Here is a 19898-nt window from a genome sequence, read left to right on the forward strand (position 1 = left end):
GTCTCACCTACTTCGGTCATGTTGTCAGAAGGGACCATTCCCTGGAAAAGGATGTCATGCTTGGTAGGGTGGAGGGTCGATGAAAGAAGGGGAGGCCTTCAATGAGATGGATTGACATGGTGGCTGCGATGATGGGCTCAAGTATAGCAGGGATCATGGAGCTGGTGCAAGATCGGGCAGTGTTTCGTTCTGCTGCGCGTGGGGTCGGTATGAGTCGGAAACTACTCGACGGCACATAACAACAACAACAACAACAACTTCCTATGCATAAAAAACGTTAAACAATTCCAGATACACTAAAACACCTTTAACATAATGATGGAGTAATAACAATAATAATGTTTTGATGCATGTCACAAAGTAGCATCCATTTATTATTGTGAACCATTGTATGCTCTGTGAATTTTTAATGTAATAGGCATTATGAGGGCTGGTTCAGAACTACAGGTTGTCTGTAATTTATGCATTAGTAACCTGGGGATTCCCTGTAAATATTTAGTGAACTGTGGATATTATAATCTACTATAGAAATAATAATAATTGATGCATCAAACACTAATGACCAAGGACCAAATGAGTTGCAGGATGACATCATACGTGAAGGAATCAAAACCTATCCACCCACTGCCATTGAGTCAATTCTGACTCACAGCAACCCTATAGGACAGAGTAGAACATAGGGTTTCCAAGGCTGTGAATCTTCACAGAAGCAGACTGCCTCATATTTCTCCCATGGAGTGGCTAGTGAGTTTGAACCACCAACCTTTTAGTTAGCAGCCAAATGTGTTGGCCACTGAGCTCCTTGAGGAAGCAAAAGGTCATTTAAAGGACAGAAATGAAAGAAAAGAGCAAAACAGATGTCAGAAGAGACTCTGACACTTGCTCTTGAACACAGTAGAAAAAGCAAACAGAAGAAATGAAATAAAAGAGCTGAACAAAAAATTTCAAAGGGCAGCTCGAGAAGACAAATATAATGAAATGTGCCAAGACCTGGAGTTAGAAAACCAAAAAGGAAGAACATGCTTAGTATTTCTCAAGCTGAAAGCACTGAAGAAAAATTCAAGCCTCAAATCAAATTGCAATATTGAAGGATTCTATGGGCAAAATCCACCACTCATGTGTCAGTTAGTCCTACTGTGGTAGCTTGTGTGTTGCTGTGCTACTGGAAGCTATGCAACTGGTATTTCAAATACCAGCAGGGTCACTCATGCTGGGCAATTTTCAGCAGAGCTTCCAGACTGATAGACCAGGAAGAAGGACCTGGTGGTTTACCTAGGAAACAACTGGCCACTGAAAACTATGAATAGCAGTGGAAGCAAGACTTCATCTCTAGTACTTTGGTCATGTTATCAGGAGGGACCAGACCCTGGAGAAGGACATCATGCTTGGTAAGGTAGTTGTTGTTGTTGTTGTTGTTATGTGCCGTCGAGTCGGACCCAACTCATAGTGACCCCTCCTTAGGTTTCCAAGGTGGTATCACTACAGAAGTAGATTGCCCAACCTTCCTTCCGAGGAGTGGCTGGTGGGTTTGAACTGCCAGCCTTCTGGTTAGCAGTCAAGTGCCTGAGGCACTACACTACCAGAGCTCCCTGGTAAGGTAGAGGGTCAGTGAAAAAGAGGGCACCCTCAAGGAGATGGACTGACGCAGTGGCTGCAACAATAGGCTTAAGCATAACAATTGTGATGATGGCACAGAATAGGGCAGTGTTTCAATCTGTTGTACATGGGGTCATTAAGAGTTGGAACTGATTTGACCACAGCTAACAATGAAAGCATAAGTAAAATATTCAATGATTCAATGCAAAAGTATCAAAATAGAAGGAATGCACAGAGAGAGGCATTGTACCAAAAAAGAGCTGGTCGATGTTCAACCATTTTAGAAAGTAACATATGATCAACAACCAATGGTATTAAAGGAAGAAGTCCAAGCTGTACTGATGGCATGGGCAAAAAACAAAGCTCCAGGAGTTGACAGAATACAAATTGAGACGTTTCAACAGAAGGATAGAATGCTGGAAGTGTTCACTTGTTTAAGCCAAGAAATGTGGAAGATAGCTAGCTACCTGGCCAACCAACTGGAAGAGATGCATATCTGTGTCCATTCCAAAGAAAAATGATCCAAGAGAATGCAGAAATTATCAAAAGAATATCATTAATATCACACATAAGTAAAGTTTTGCTAAAGATAATTCAAAAATTATTACAGCAGTACAGCAATAGGGTACTGCCAGAAATTCAAGCTGGATCCAGATCTTCTGGATATGGAATGTGGAATGAGTGATATCATTGCTCACGTGATGTGGATCATTGTGAGTGAAAGCAAAGAATACCACTAAGATCTTACCTGTATTTTATAGACTATGCAAAGACATTCAACTGTGTGGATCATAATAAATTATGGCTAACATCGTGAAGAATGGGAATTTCCAGAACACTTAGTTATGCACCTGAAGAAACTGTACATAGATAAACCAAAAGGCAGTCATTCGAACAGAACAAGGGGATACTTCAGGGTTTAAATCAGGAAAAGTACAGGTCAGGGTTGTATCCTTATCCTCATTCAATCTATATGCTGAGCAAGTAATCCAAGACACTGAACTATATAAAAAAGAAAGTGGCATCAAGATTGGAGGAAGACTTGTTAACAATCTGCAATATACAAATGACACAACCTTGCTTGCTAAAAGCGAAAAGGACTTGAAGCATTTACTGATGAAGATCAAAAACTACAGCCTCCAGCATGGATCACACTTCAACATAAAGAAAACAAAAATCTTCACAACTGGATCAATAAAAGATATCACGATAAACAGAGAAAATATTGACATTGTCGAGGATTTTCATTTTACTTGGATCCACAATCAATGCCCATGGAAGCAGAAGTCAAAAAATCAAATGACATACTGCACTAAGCAAATCTGCTGCAAAAAAATTTTTTAAAGTATTAAAAAGCAAAGGTGTCACTTTGAAAAGTAATGTGCACCTGATCCAAGCCGTGCTATTTTCAATTGCATCATATGCATGTGAAAGTTGGACAATGAATAAGGAAGATGGAAGAAGTATTGATACATTTGAATTATGGTGTTAGTGATGATATTGAATATATTCAAAATATGCCAGAATAATGAACAAATCTGTCTTGGAAGAAGTAAAGCCAGAATCTCCTTAGCACCATGGATGGTGAGACGTTGTCTCTAGTACTCTAGTCATGTTATCAGGAGGGACCAGTCCCTGGAGAAAGGCATCATGCTTGGTAGAGATTCACTGAAAGAGAGGAAGACCCTCAGTGAGATGGATTGACACAGTGACTGCAACAATGAGCTCAAACACAGCAAGGAATGTAAGAATGCCGCAGGATCCAAGGTGGGGATACGACAATAAACTAAGAGGTTGAGGAAAAACAAAACACCTTTGGACAGCTGCCTATAAATTATTTTGGAAAAAATTGGAGATGGATAAATGTTAAATAACAAAAATTCCCTAATTTAAATACAACTTCTTTCATATACATGACTATACTTAGATACACATAGAATTCCTCTGAAAGGATACTTGTCAGACAATAGTGGTTATCTCCAGGGAGGGGACCTAATGACTATGAACAGCAGCTGGGGGAAGACTTTTTAACTTTTTGCCTGTGTACATGTTGCCTGTTAAAAATTCATAATTCATTTTTAAATTTAAAGCTACTAGTTTAAAATTCTTCAGCTAAGCTTTACTGAGTTTGAACAAACTGAAAATGGAAAACTTCAGCTTTGAGACGTGTTTGACAGTCAGAGCCTAGATACCTCCCCCTGGCGCCTGGGACCCTAACTGCAGCTGTTCTGAGAGGCCACAGCAGAACATAGTTGTTACCTGTTTATCTCACCAATACTCACCAGGTTCATACCATAAATTAATCGCTCTTAACACTGAGTTGGAATTGACTGGATTGCAGTGGATTGTTACTCACTCAAATACTATAACATCTCGATGTGAGGAATGACATTACCTCATGCCTCATTCTTGTTGATCCCATATTTGAGGGGCTGGTGAAATATTAGATTGTTTGAATATTTACATCTATCTGCTTTTTTTTTTTCTTCTCTCTTCATTTTAAACTTAATAATGAGGTGCACAGGTTGAAATGAAGGCTGATGTTCCACAATTTCCTCACATGTTTTTATTTATCATTTTAAAAGGCTCTGAACTGTTTTGACTTTTTAGTTGTTCTCCAGGCTACTTACTGTCTGTCATGTTACACATTTTAAAACATAATGCTTTTTTTTATGACCTTTAAAATCAATTTTTTCTCATTGAAAAATATTTTTTGGAAAATACAGTAAAACACAAAGAATAAAATAAAAACAAGCCCTAATTCCACATCAGCAGATAACTGTTAACATTTTGAACTATTTCCTTCCAGATCTTCTAATGCCTAAAATTTTTATACGTCGGTGTCATGCTGAATTTTGAAGCAACTCTCCAAAATACAACATCTATATTTTCATATATAAATATTAAAAATCTGTGTTCGTTCATTATTCCAACTATTCTCTTATTAGGAACCACTTCATTATTAGAAACTGCAAGGCATGTTTGGGTCTAAGGGTGGAAGGTCATTTTGAAAATACCCACTACTTCAAGGTTAGTAAGTAATTTCAGTAGATTTGAAACCTGCGCAAGTGGTAGTTTCATATATTTTTCATTTTTTCTCAGTGTTTCCACACCTTTGGGAAAACAATCTTGATCACTCCTTTTGCAGGGCTAGCTTCTGACAGTTGGCCGAATAAAAGGCTGGTGGGCGTGTTTCCCCCCCAGAGGTCTGGGATGGACCGCGCCTAGCAGCCAATATAAACGAGCCCGGAAGGCTTCGGCCTCTGGGCAGCTTCGCGCTCCGCAGATCGGAAAGGCTAGCCACGTCAGTCCGCAACCCGTGCCAAGTAACCACGAATATGGCACCCGTCGGAGGCAAAAGGACCAAGAAGGTAAATCTCCAGAGGGGCTGGAGGGCGCTGTCTCGGCGGAGGCCCTGGATCCAGATTTACACTCCCCGCACCCTCAGATTCGGCAAGCGCACAGGGGCTTTCGGAACCAGACTGTGGACCTAGTAATCCCCACCCCACCCCGGTCCTCCCACAATGCACTCCCAGAACTTCTCCTGGACGACGCCAGAGCGCCTCATCCCGAGCGCACTTCAGAGCGCACTTCCAGCTGCTCCCTTCCGCGGTCTAGAGTCTTTTCTCTCAGTCGCCGCTTCCGAGCACAGGCTGTGCCTCCGGACCCAAAGGGGTCCTCGAGGTCACTGCCGACTCGAAGGCGCCCCCAGAACTCACCTTCCCAAACTTCCAACATTCTGGGAGTACCGCACCCCAAGACCAAAGCGCGGCCCCAGGGCTTCGGCTCCTAGACCCAAAAGCGCGATTTCCCTCCCACTGCGGTCGGAGCCGCTGGTGGCAGGCAGCGCGCCCCGGGTCTTCGGGTGTGTGTGCAGCGTCCGCCGCACGCACTCCTCGGAGCTGTGTGGGCGAGCAGGGAGCCGCGCGGGCGGCGCGTGGCCAACCGTTACCCACCCGCGCCTGGACCTGCACCCGGTAGCGCGGGGCTACCTTCCCCGACTTATCGCTGGGCTCTGTGGCCCTGGCGGAGGCATTGGTTTGGTGATGGTACGTTCTCACCTGCAGTTTGGTTTCAGCATTCACAGAACAGTGCACCACCCTGGCCCCAAGCGCATATCCCTGGGTGGCAAGAACGGTTTGTGTTCAACTACTAGCAGAAAGGCTGGTGGTTGGAACCCACTCAGTGGCTCAGCAGGAGAAAGGCCTGGCGATCTGCTTCCGCCAAGATGACAGCCTATGGAGCAGTTCCACTATGTAACACATGGGGTTGCCATAAGTCAGTATTGACTCCACCAGCAAAAGGCTTAGTTGTTTGGTTTTGACTCAAAGCTTACTGTTTCTGAACAAAAGAGAGAGATCTTAAGAGATTCTGGGGAAAGGCCGTTAATAAGATTTAAAAAAAAAAAGCACCTGATAAACAAGCCCATCCCTTCACTTTCCCAGTGACTTGTTGGGGTGAGTGTTCTCAGTACAGACAATCAGCCTTTATTTAGTTTTGGGGGATGGAAGGGTGGATGGTTGTACTGACTGAGGGTTGGAGGGTTGGAGAGGTCGGAAGAGAAAGACAAGAGAGGAAGGACTATGCAGTTAAGTCCCCAGTAAATAGGATTTATGGACAACTCCTGTAGTTATGTGCCACTGAGTCAGACCCGACTCATAACGACCCCTCCTTGGGTTTCCGAGGTAGTATCACTACAGAAGTAGATTGCCCAACCTTCCTTCCAAGGAGTGAGTGGTGGGTTTGAACCACTAGCCTTCTGGTTAGCAGTCAAGTGCCTTAGGCACTATGCTACCAGAGCTCCTTGGACAACTCCTACTTACCCTTTAATGTTTTGTAAATTTGCCCTCACTTTGAGAAGATTGAATCAACCTTTCTTGCAACAAAGTCTTCATCCAACTCTTCATCCCAATCACCTTCATTTGCTGCACATGTAGTTTCTAAATCTTTAAAAGTGCTTTGAGCCTTTTTTCTACACTAATGAGTAAGACGAAAACCATGTACACCTGTTCTGACTTACCTACAAATTTAACTTAAAATCACACTTAGGAACCTGGGGACCACTATATGTACTTGACCCTTTAGTGTCAAATCACCCAGGAACAGAAACCCCCAGGAGATAGTAGGGAGGCAGACCTTGCCTAGCCAACTGTACCCGTCCACTGTGAGAGCAGGTCCATGTCTCTATCTCAGTTCCTGAAGCCAGGGTCTGCCCAATTTCTAAAGGGATGTCCCCAAAATAAAAAAGACCTTCACACAAAGCAAAAAGTTAATTAATCTAAATTTGTTAAATGCTGTGTATCACTAATAATGTGTATGTTGATGACCTGAGGAGGAATGGTGAGATGGTAAACAATTACAGACTGTCACAAATTCAGGTAGGTTCAGAATTTCTGTCGATCCATAAACCTAAATGTGTATTCAATGCAGACTGGAATGATTCTTACAGAGACTTAAAAATAAATTTTGTTTTGGTTTGGCATGATTTTCATAGCCATGAATTCCAACCCACACTCCAAATTCAAACAAAATTTAACATATTAATGGATTCTTTGTGTACTTTACATTATTTAAGCAACAGATGGGCATAAATGGGGGAAAAATGTTTCCTCAGTAACCTTGTTTTTATATGTATGGCAGTATTAACATATGGCCAGTAATATGGAAAATATATTTGAGATTAAAATTCAAATATATGTTACAAAACTAGCACATGTTCATTGGGAACAAGTAGGAAAAGCACAAAGAATAAAGTCTGCTACATTTTGATGTATATTCTGATAGTTTGTTTTTTAGGCAAATAAACAAAAATGGCTAATATTACCCATACTATTTTATAATACTAATTCATATCTCCTTTTATTGGAACCTTGTTCATATTATTAATATAAACTGCTCTGGCATTATGATCAAAAAATTGTAGCTTTATGAGCTATAATGCATTTAGAAGCATTATAATCACGACAAATACTTGGATTTCTAAATTACTTGTAATTCTTTATTTTTGTAATAGTTGTTTGTTACCTCCTTGATGCCCAGGCTTGAGAAATTTTGGATTGGGAAGGATTATTAGGGAGGATTTAGCATAATCTTCTCATTTCTAAAGTGAAAATGTCAGTTATTTCTTCTCTCTGAGCACCAGCTGTCCATATGGCATGGGGAGGGGCAGTGGAGGGGAAGAGGATTTAAATAAGGGAGACTCTAAGAAGATGGACAGGAATTAGGATGCAAAATCCTATCAATACCTCTCCCAGATTTATGTAACCTTTGTTATTAGATATCAGCATTTATTTTGTCAGCCATTTTGGTAATAAATGGAACACAATGTTGTTGTTGTTATATGCCATAGAGTCAGACCCAACTCATAACAACCCCTCCTTGGGTTTCCGAGGCAGTATCACTAGGGAAGTAGATTGCCCAACCTTCCTTCCGAGGAGGGGCTGATGGGTTTGAACCTCCAGCCTTCTGGTTAGCAGTCAAGTGCCTTAGGCACTATGCTACGAGAGCTGTAAAATCTAATTCACAAAGCCCTTTAAAAATATTGAATTAAAAATGTATGAATTAACACCAGTTAGAATTGATTTGACAGCAACAGGTTTTGTTTTTTGGGTTACTGTCAATGATTGGTATTGTGATTAGACTGGAAATTGTTTTCCAAATGCTGTACATTTTATTGTAATGCTGTACTCTATTATTGTAGTCTCACTAGTAGAGTGCAGAATGTGCAGGTTCATAACTTTCCAAGTAGTATTTCATGGCTACGCTTGTAGAAACTGAATTTTAACACTAAAGCTAGAAGTCTTTGAGTTGGCCACCTTTGTGGTGGTATCTTCTTTTCTTTACCAAATGTCTTCTGACTTTTTAGTCTTCAAAATGTCCTAATAACATTATATGCCACTTCATCTTCTTTATCAATTGTAATCTTTTTTTTTTAGTTTATTGATAGAGTGTGAACAAAGACTAGCATTCACCATTTCAAGAATGTGTGCTCACATAATTCATTTCAGGCTTCATAACAAAGTCTTTTAATTTAATCCTTCAGCAGATATTTCATCAAATGTAACATCTTTCCACAGTATTTTTCAAACATTCTTTAGTATGTTTCAAAGACACCCACACTACCTATACACAAATTTTTATTATATGACCATTCTGGTAGTTTGCCTTATAAAGAGCCAAGAATTTATGTATAAAATATTATGTATGTATTTTGATCTGAGAATTTAAAAGAAATCATACTTCTCAAGAAAATGTTAGCAAAAAGTATTAAAAGTGGAAAATTGTCTTATGAACTCAAGTAACTTGTCCCTCCACCCCCACTCCTATAATTTTAGGGCATTCTAGAACGTTTAAATGCTGGAGAGGTGGTGATTGGAGATGGAGGGTTTGTCTTTGCTCTGGAGAAGAGGGGCTACGTGAAGGCCGGACCCTGGACCCCAGAAGCTGCTGTAGAACACCCAGAAGCAGGTTGGTCATAGCTCTGTTCTAAGTTCTCAGAAAAGCTCAAAGTCTGGGAGCACGCATACCATCAAACGATACATTCATGCTACATTTTCCAAATATTTATTTTTTCTTGCTAGACTTGTGTTCTGGTTACCTAGTGCAGCTCTGACAAGAATATACCACAAATGGGATGGCCTTAACAAACAGGAGTTTATTCTTACAATTTGGAGGCTTTAAGTCCAAGTTCAAAGTGCCAGGCTCTAGGGGCTGGGTGAAAGCCCCTCAACCTTGGGGTCCAGCTCTGCCTCCTGCTCACAGCCCGCTGAAGCTAGAGGCGTTTGTTCACTCAGACAACTGCTGGCTGCTGAGGCTGAGAAGCCCCAAGGTTGACAAGTAAAAAGGCACAGTTCTGATGTTACCAAACCACACAGCAGGCCATTAACTTAAGTCCATTGTAAGTCCCAAGGTCAGCAGAGCATAGCAGGCTGCTGAGTAACAACACGGCTACATGCAGGGTCCAAGCGTGCCATAGGCTAGAGACCATTCCCCAAGGCTTCTGCTTATGTACAGGAAGCAAACCACATTCCCAAAGGCAGTCCTCAGCTGCTTGTGGTAGATCCCACCATGGAGTTGATTGCCAGTCTCATCATGGGGAATAAACTACCACCTGCTGCCCAGCCACTCAACTAGGCCCAGACAAGTTGACACACAAACTGAACCACCACAGCTTGTAAGTATAGCATCTCATCTTGCACAAGCACAACAGCCCTCCTTGTTGCTGTTAACTACCTTCTGGTCCCTGCCCCTCAGTCACTGATGACAGCCTCGTGGTCATTCTACTTTCATGGCTTTGTTTTTGAGAGTGTTCCTCTGACTGACAGATGAAGGGGATTTGAGCAGAAATCCTTGATGTAAGACAAGATAATGGAAGTGAGGTGTCTCAGATTACTATGTAAAACACCTTGAAGGAAGAATTTGAGTCTTTCAGATGAAATCAGAGGATGTTCTAATAAATATTATACATGATGAACAGTTGTTTTGTTTAGTAAAGAAAAGTACTCAATGAACTCGGCGATAAGGATAGAAACTAACAAAGCACTTAAATAGATTGAGAAATAGTGAAATTTTGAGGTGAAGTGTATAGACTCTGGAACCAGATAGCCTCAATCAAATCTTGTCAGCCACTACGCTGTGTGACCTCAGGGAAATCACTTAGCTTCTTTGTTATTCACTTTCCTGTTCTATAAAACTGAGATAATATTAATACATATCTCACAAGGGTTTTGGAAGGATTAAATTAGTTATATATGAAGTGTTTGTAATGATGTATGTTAAAGACTAGCACATGTTAAAGACTGTATTAACTATTGTTAATGTGTTGACTGAGTTGTTATTTCTCTTAATATTCTTAGTTGTATCAATCTATTTCTATTTCCCAAGTACAGAAGGGTATGTGGAACTCAAATCACACAAACCTTAAATGGTATTCAAAGTAAAAGAACTATACTCACATTGTGAAGCCCAGCAAATGTACACAACCATTATATTTCCAAATGAAACCTGAAAGAAAAAAAAAAGATTAAATTAGTTGGCTCTTGAGAAGCTAAAACAACATTGTTGCTCAGATTTCATTTTCACCAGCAGGGTTTATTATAAACATAGATTCCTAGGCCCAACTTCTGGAGATTTGGATTCATTGAGTCTGTAAAAGGGTTCAGGAATCTACATTTATAATTGTTCCCCAGGTGATTGTCAAATAAGCCACACTTTGAAAAGCTTTGCATCAAAGGACTTTAAGAGACACAATGAAATAATCAATGAAGATCATAGAGTGAAGATTTCAAATATAGTTTGTTTTTTCAGGTCTGCTTGCTGTTAAATTCAAATATTTCTTGGGTGAAACTGATATTAATGGTGTACTACCTTTGCCCAGACTGGGCCAGGTAGAAAAAGTAAGATTGTTTAAACCATAAGTTTCAATTTTGTAAAGTACATAAAGTTACATGTTAGAGGAGCTTAAGAGAAACTGTTGTGATTCTGATTTTCTTGTATGTTATTAATGCAGAAACAGCATATTTTCTATCTTAGACATCTCTGGGTTCAGTATTTTGAACTTTTTAGGTGTATTGAGCTCTACTTTTTCTTCTGGAAATTCCATGCTTTTCAAGAATTAATGAAAACTCCGTGATACTGAGGCATTAGATTTGATCCATTCTCCTGCAGACTGCAATCCCATGTAGTTGACTATACTAACTTAATCCAAATTCTGTTGACTGCAGTAAATTACAGGATACATCAGAAAAGACAAATCTCCTGTAAAGAATTCTCATGGCACCATCCTCATGGGACAGTGGCTGCACTTAGTGTTTTCAGTGTGAAAGATGTCTAAAACATTCATGCTCTGAATGAGCGGAGTGGTCAGTTTCCATGATGTTTATGAAAATGATTTGTTTGCTTTTCTAATTTGGGTGATAGGTGGAATTGCTATGGACCCTCAAGAGGTTCCCTGATACTACCTTTCTAACTGCATTTCCTACCACTTCAGCAGAACCTCAATTCCAGCCTCTCAGATTACTTGTCATCCCCCCAATACCAAACATGCTCCGGCCTATATGTCTTTGCTCAGGAAGTTTCCTTAGCAAGGGATGCCCTTCTCTACCTTCACTGCCTGGGAAAAGCATTGAATCTGCAAAGTGCAACTCAAAGTAGGACCTCCCTCTTCCCATCACCTCACACCCATGGGAGAAATAATCTCTTCTTCTTGCATAGACCAACTATGCCATGTTGTAGTCAGTTATACTCTGATGGACTGTAAATTTCTCCAAGGATGGGGCAATAAATTGTTCATCTTTGTATCCATGAGTGCCTACCATAAAAAACAGTCAATAAATGATGAGCAAATATAAGAACATGAGCATCCCTTCTGACCATCCAGCCACTCAACCATAGCAAGTTTGGGGGTGTTGCTGAGAGGCTCCAGATCCACCTCACATTAACCCCAGGATGTGTCAGTGCCAAACAACTATACATTTAAGCTGTTACTTTCACATTCATTTCTCTGTGTGCCTTTTGAAAACACTGAGTTAATAAACTGATAGAGATTCATGCATTTCCTCCTTCACTCTCCCAGTCCGCCAGCTTCATCGAGAGTTCCTCAGAGCTGGATCGAACATCATGCAGACCTTCACCTTTTATGCTAGTGAAGACAAGCTGGAGAACAGGGGAAACTATGTTGCAGAGAAAATATCTGTGAGTAAAACTATCCATGGAACTCTTTAGATGAGCATGGTAGACACATTTCATAACCAGGGTTCTTGTAGAGAAAGATGTTGAAGAGCCTCTTCAGAGGTTGTTTTTTGTTTGTTTTGGAAATAATTGAGGAATGAGGTATGTATGAATAACATCCTTAGACTTTAGCTGGAGTCCCCAGAATTAACAAAAAGAACATTTAATGAAGCAGATTAAAGAAGAAATACTTAATGATGAATGATTCTCCCTGTTTTTTGCCTGAGTTGCTGATAAAGTGGGCATCATCACAAATTCTTACATCCTTATAGGTTTGTGTTAATGCAGCGTGGTGTAGAGGAAAGATTATAGATGTAAGAAGCCAGTGAACTTGGAATAATCCCTAACTCAGCTATATCTATGGGCTGTAGTAGTGGTTTTTCAAGGACAAGAGTTAATTTTTAATGTCCAATCATTTTTAAAAACACCTTACTAGTTATACATTTATCCATTAATTGAGAAAACAGATGATAAAAATTCATGAATTTTGTAATCATTTTAATTGAATTTCAATCTCATTAGTCATAAATATAAGTAATCATCATCAGTATTTGGTAGGTATTCTTGTAACTGCAGTTTAGTGGATCATTTCTTGTAAAGATTTTCACCCTCTCACAGACCTATGGTATAATGTAATGTACTAAATATTACAATTACATTTGTTAATATTATCCTTGTTATTAACTTGGTTAATCAAGCTGCTCAATTCAGTAAAATATTGAACTACTCAATAACTGCCATTTTCTAGAATAAAATCATTATTATAAATATAGAAGAACTAAGATGTGGGTAAGTGAATAATAATTTTATTTCAACTTCGAATGAAAATTTAGATGTATCCTATATTAACCTACTTTAGGGGCAAAAAGTCAACGAAGCTGCTTGTGATATTGCCCGGCAAGTGGCTGATGAGGGAGATGCTTTGGTGGCAGGAGGTGTGAGTCAGACACCATCGTACCTCAGCTGCAAGAGTGAAAACGAAGTTAAAAAAATATTTCAGCAACAGTTAGAGGTCTTCATGAAGAAGAACGTGGATTTCTTGATTGCAGAGGTAAAACAGTCATCAAAGATATGACAAGTATGCTTAGGACATTTTTTCTACTTTTTGCTTTCATGAAGACCATGTAGGATTAGATGCCAGTCATGACTAGAAATTGTAATTAGTGTCTGAAATCTTTTCCAATTTAGGATTTCTTCCAAATATGATTTAATGAAACTAATATACTGCCTTTCAAGCCTTTTGACTACAATTCACAGTAATAAATCATTGTGCAATTCTGTTTCATTTAAAAAAAAAACTGTTAACGTGTCACATCTCAGAGCTAGCATAGTGCCTAAGGCACTTGACTGCTAACCAGAAGGCTGGCGGTTCAAACCCACCAGCCACTCCTCGGAAGGAAGGTTGGGCAATCTACTTCAGTAGTGATACCACCTCGGAAACCCAAGGAGGGGTCACTATGAGTCGGGTCCAACTCGACAGCACATAGCAACAACAACAGTGATAATTAGGAGCTCTGGTGGTGAGTGCCTAAGGCATTTGACTGCTAACCAGAAGGCTGGCAGTGCAAACTCACAAGCCACTCCTCAGAAGGAAGGTTGGGCAATCTACTTCCATAGTGATACCACCTTGGAAACCCAGAGGGGTCACTATGAGTCAGATCTGACTCGATAGCAGTGAGAATGGAGTGATAATTAAGTTATTAAACAATAGAATACCTTTTCAAATTGGGGAAAAATAAGACTAAAAGTATCCTCGATTTCATTTATTTCAGTATTTTGAACACGTGGAAGAAGCTGTATGGGCAGTAGAGGCATTGAAAGTGTCTGGTAAACCAGTGGCAGCTACCATGTGCATAGGACCAGAGGGAGATCTGCATGGAATGACCCCTGGCGAGTGTGCAGTGCGGTTGGTTAAAGCAGGTGATGATAGATTTTGATCTGTTTGCAATTAGTGAGTCTTTTAAAATAACTTACAAATGAACATTGGTCTACCTATCAGTGTATACTTCTTTTGTTAACAGGAAAACCATAAATTTACTTCTTTAGGAATATTGATGATATCGTTGTTGAGGCCCAAAGAAAAGAATGTTACAGTCCACACACACATACGCATGCATGCACTCACACATGCTAGCCTTTTGGAAGAGGCAACTAGAACTGTGCCAGAGATTTACACCTAGAAATGAGAAGAACGTTTTAGTGAATCAAAAGATTTTGTTCCTTATGAGCATTAGGATACATTTTTAAAAAACTTATTTCAACTAGAGGTCTTAAAACATTAATAACTTTAAAGTTAGTTGCCCTCATTACCAAAGTTTTTCCATTATCATAAATTACTGATATGCTTTGCTTTTTGTAATTGGTTTAATAAATCAAACAATCGTTTGATATGAAATAGTGACCATCTAATTTATCTTTTTATATAATTTCCATTCTTAATATGGTTTCATTTAAATTTGTGAACACTCGCAGACTTTTTTCAAACCTGCCTCATTTTAAACCCAAGGAGTAGCTCAGCATCTGTGGAAAAGTCTGATTCATTCTATGTAATAGGTTTTGGTTGACTCTTTGTTTAATTTCTGACTTTTAGCCAACTCCTGATTTTTCAAGAAAGCCACTTCATACTCTTCGTTAACAATAACAGTTACTTAGATTTTGGAATGAAGTTGCATGATCCTAGTATTTGATGGGAAACATAAATATAGGGAAGAAAAAGCAAGATCATTGCTCTCAAAAAGATCACAGGAGGCAGTCATCATCCCCACTGTTAATTGGCAGGATCACAGGCCTGTCTCTAACCCTTCCCTCAGCATCCTTACTGTTTTATATCACTGCACCTGTTTATATGGGGGCAGAAGTGGTTCAGTGGTGTAATTCTCACCTCTCACATAGGAGATCTAGGTGTGATTCCTGCCTGATGCACCTCATGGACAGCCACCCCCCATCTGTCAGTGGAGGCACACATGTTGCTATGATGCTGAACAGGTTTCAGCAGAGCTTCCAGACTAAGACAGACTAGGAAGAAAGGCCTGGAAATCTACTTCTGAAAATTAGCCAATGAAAACTCTATGGATCACAACAGTCCAGCAAGACTAGGCTTATATTGTTGTGGTGTGTATGGGTTGCCATGAGTTGTTACCACAACTCAGTAACAGCCAACAACCATAACAATCCTGTTTCTATCCTGCATAACACTTCTCATTTAATTATCTGTTTGATCTGTCTCTCTGACTTGATTGTAAGACTCATAAAGGCAGGAACTGTATCTGTATGGGTCAGCAATGAGTACTCTGCCTAGCACGTAATATTGTTGTAATCATTGCATGCTGAATCATTTCCAACTCATAGAGACCCTATATGGCAGAGGAGAACTGCCACATGGGGTTTCCTAAGAAGCTTTGGTAGTGCAGTGGTTATGTGCTCAGCTACTAACCAAAAGTCAGTGGTTCGCACCCTTCAGGTGTTCTGTGGGAGAAAGATGTGGAAGTCTGCTTCCGTAAAGACTTACAGACTTGAGAACCCTATGGGGCAGTTCTACTCTGTCATTGTGAGTCAGAATTGACTCAGTAGCAACAGTTTTTGTTTTGTTTTGTTTTGTTTAAATCTTTACAGGAACAAATCACCAGGTCTTTTCTCTTGCAGCGCCGCTAGGTGGGTTTGAACGGCTGACCATTCAGTTAGCAGCCAAGTACTTAGCCATTGTGCCACCAGGGCTCTTTAATAGTTGTTGCATAGATCTAGTTCATCTATCAATGTTTAGTTCAAATTCACCTCCATGTATCCTTCCATAACCCCGCCAACCCCCAAGTGATCTTTTTAGAACACTTTCTAAATACACAACTCATTTGGAACTTTTCATAGCCTCAGTTAACATTTACAAATCTGTGAAGATGATGATAATAGGGTTACGTAGTGAAATACATCTAGGAAATGTTGAGTCAAACCAAGTTAAACAAATATCTTTACTGTGTATTATCATTCTTCGAAAAAGAGATATAGTGTATATCTACTGCCTAACTTAATTGACCATATAACTTATTTTCATGTAGCAAACTTTGAGAAGCATTGTACTAAATTGTAAAATCCTTGATGTCAGAAACTATGTCTTCTATCTTTCTCTATAACCACTCACAAAGAGCCTTATATCTAACAGATATCCAGTCAATAACCAAAGTATGATTAATTCATGAGTGTAATGAAGTCAAGACAAGAAAAGAGAAACTCTGGTAGCAGAACATCCAAAAGAGGCCAAGTGAAGATGTTGAATAAGCTGTGGAATGCACAAGCCTGGAACCTAATGGGAAGGTCAAGATTAGAGAGAAATTTGGGAGATATGTAGATATAGATAGTATTGAAAGCCCTGGAATGTAAGCAGAGGTGTAGATGGAAATGATAAGATGGCTCTGTGAGAATTGTGGGACACTCCAGGATCGAGAAGTTCAGCACTGAGGATGAATCAGAACATAACACTTAAAAGGAGCAGCCAGGGAGGTAGGAACAACACTCAGAGAGTGGTGGTCTCAGAAGCCAAGAGAAGAGGAGTGTTGATGACGGTGTGGCCCACAGCTTGAATGTGTCTGAGATGGTGAGTAAGATAAGGACAGAGAAGCAACTACTGGATTTGGCAAGAAGTCATGGGTGACCTTGACAAAAGCTGCTTCTGAGACATGATGGGGGGAGTAAGGCCTGGTTGGAAGACAGATGAAGAGGAAACTGCAGACCCAGCAGAGAGGGTCACTGAGGTGCCCACCACTGAACACTGGATGCCAGTGCCTCTGGCATTGGCTCTGCTATTCCTGGCATGTGGGTAGTGGTGTCACTCTTATCATAACAGAAAGAATCTCTCCTATCCTTGTTCTTGGTACTTCTGTTTCCAAGACACAAAATATTAGGCCATGAGTCCATCAAGAATAAGTCCTATTTGGAAATCCCTCCATCTTGAGATGATAGAGTAAAAAAAGTAAGAGTCATGTTGCTTCCACAAATCTTCTAGAAGAAACTTCCAAAATCATATACAGTGATTACTATGATAAATCATCTTTGGCCCAAATACAATTAAGAATTTAATGGCTATGAAGAAAGTTTCATAAAAAATGAGACATCTAAAACATATTTGTTCTCACTAATCAAACTTCAAAATGACAAATTTTACAAGAAAGCTTGAAGAAGACTATGCCATATAGTTTGAGTCTAGGAAGGCTAAAGTTTAAATGAAAAACTTGTCAAAATGATTGATAAGCTGTTAACCACTTTCAGCAGCTGAAGTCAAAGGATTTTTCAGATTTTTTTTTTCCCCAAAATTACTATTCTTAGACACAAAATTCCTTCTAGAAAACAGGTTTCTGGAAAACCTCCTTTTCCTGAATTATATTCTGCTGTGCACAAGAAGGTTAGAAATGGTGAGGTGGTCTGGGAAAAGGGAACATTTATTTATACCTCAAATGAGCAGTATGATAACCACAGGTGTAATCTGGCAGCTGGGAGTATTGAAAAATTACTCTGTTTGTTGACATGATGTCAAACTTTGAAAAACTGACTCCTAAAATTTGAAGTGAAAGAAAATTAAAAACTCTAATGTCTTTTATTTTTTGTAAAAGATGGGCAGCCACGTGTGTATAAATGACACTTCAATTATACCAGATTCTTCAAAGCACTTTTCAAAGAAAGCACTTTCTGGCTGTTAGTAATCATTCCTGCCCAAAGGTAAAAGAAGTTTATGGATAGTGAGGGCCAAATGATGTACTTCTTTTTGTGTGTGTGTGTGTGTGTGTGATTTGGGTGAAGATTTACAGAGCAAATTCACTTTCCATCCAGCAGTTCACATATACTTTGTCTCATCAAATAATGTACTTCTAATTCATTGTTCCATATAAAATCTTGCTAATTAAGAGAAGGAGGAGCTCTGGTGGTATAGTGGTTAGGGCATTTGGCTGCTAACCAAAAGGTAGGTGGTTTGAACCCACCAGACGCTCCACAGAAGAAAGATGAGGCAGTATGCTTCCATAAAGATTTACAGCCTTAGAAACCTGGTAGGGGTCACTATGAGTTGGAATTGACTCGATGGCAGTGAGAGTGACAGAGAGGAGAGTTGGATCTATAAGAATCTAGTTGAATCTCTAAAGATAAAATGTTCTTTCTGTTTGCAGGTGCTTCCATCGTTGGTGTGAATTGCCATTTTGACCCCACAATTAGTTTACAAACAGTGAAACTCATGAAAGAAGGCTTGGAGGCCGCTGGATTGAAAGCCCACCTGATGACCCAGCCCTTGGCCTATCACACTCCCGACTGTGGCAAACAGGGGTTTATTGATCTCCCGGAATTTCCCTTTGGTAAGACGGACCTTTTAATAAGTTGTCTCATTATCTTTGTATTTGACTAACTTGACAAATTTGTATTTGACAATTTTGTAATACACCTATAGCTGTACCGCTTTTGTGGTTGTAAAGAAACGGCTTGCCCTTGTAAAGAATCTCTTGCCCTCAGTTCCTCTCCCTGCACCAACTTTGATAGTAAGCAGTAAAGGAGGGAAAAGACAGGATTAGCAAACAAAGATGACCTCTGAACTTAAATGTAAAATCGAAAATGAATCGACATCTTAATAGATAGCCAATGAGTTGTACTTGAGGATGGTGAAAAGGATGCTCTGCTGGGTAGAATCAGCAGAGATTTGGGTTCTGGTTCCAGCTTGTTTGCTGGGTTGTGTGACCTTAGGAAAATCTCTTAATTCCTCTAGATCTTAATTTTCTCATTGGAAAAATAAGGGAGTTAGGCTGGATTATCTCCAAGGTCCTTTTCTCCTATTTTAAAATTTGCTCAGATGTTCTTAGAGTTTGGGGGTTAGGGAGAAGATACCATCAGTTGTTGTTGTTGTTGTTGTTGTGTGCCATTGAGTTGGACTCGACTCACAGTGACCCCTCCTTGGGTTGCTGAGGCAGTATCACTACGGAAGTAGTTTGCCTCATCCTCCTTCTGAGGAGTGGCTGGTGGGTTTGAACCACCAGCCTTCTGGTTAGCAGTCAAGTGCCTTAGGCACTATGCTACCAGAGCTCCCATCAGTGGATGACTCTAAAACAAACGTGAATGAAGAGACTGAATAGATGAGGTAAGGGAATACTTGCACTCTAACCAGAGCCAAACTCACTGCCACTGAATTGATTCCAATGCGTAATGAACCCCTTTGGGTTTCCAAAGCAGTAAATCTTTACAAAAGTAGATTGCCCAGTCTTCCTTCTGTGGAGTGGCTGGTGGACTTGAACTGCCCACTTTCTGGTTAGCAGTCAAATATCTTAGGCACTGCACCACCAGAGCTCCTTATTGCACTCTAGGCAGAGGCAAAATGTCTCTTAGCATGTTTGGCAAGTGAGATGTGAAAAATCAAGCCAGGGAGGTAAGCAGGGCCAGCATGTGGCCAGCCTAAGGTTCTTATTACCATTTCCTAATCCTATAGGGAGGGAGCTCTGGTAGCGTAGTGCCTGAGGCACTTGACTGCTAACCAGAAGGCTGGCAGTTCAAACCCACCAGCCACTCCTTGGAAGGAAGATGGGGCAATCTACTTCTGTAGTGATACTGCCTCA

At 40.1% G+C, this 19898-nt stretch overlaps 1 protein-coding gene across 1 annotated transcript in view; it reads left to right on the top strand.

Moving 5' to 3' along the window:
- The first annotated feature begins 4934 nt into the window (after nucleotides 1-4934).
- Nucleotides 4935-19898, top strand: part of LOC103199218 (betaine--homocysteine S-methyltransferase 1) — a 17718-nt gene continuing 2754 nt past the window's right edge. Inside the window, exons 1-6 of the mRNA XM_007943454.1 lie at nucleotides 4935-4967; nucleotides 8931-9063; nucleotides 12170-12288; nucleotides 13184-13375; nucleotides 14097-14244; nucleotides 18471-18653. Of these exons, the coding sequence (XP_007941645.1) occupies nucleotides 4935-4967; nucleotides 8931-9063; nucleotides 12170-12288; nucleotides 13184-13375; nucleotides 14097-14244; nucleotides 18471-18653 (808 nt within the window). The remainder of the gene's footprint in view (nucleotides 4968-8930; nucleotides 9064-12169; nucleotides 12289-13183; nucleotides 13376-14096; nucleotides 14245-18470; nucleotides 18654-19898) is intronic.

The sequence above is a fragment of the Orycteropus afer genome, unplaced genomic scaffold (assembly GCF_000298275.1).
Source record: "Orycteropus afer afer isolate SDZICR_OR568_19922 unplaced genomic scaffold, OryAfe1.0 scaffold00107, whole genome shotgun sequence".
Taxonomy (NCBI): domain Eukaryota; kingdom Metazoa; phylum Chordata; class Mammalia; order Tubulidentata; family Orycteropodidae; genus Orycteropus; species Orycteropus afer.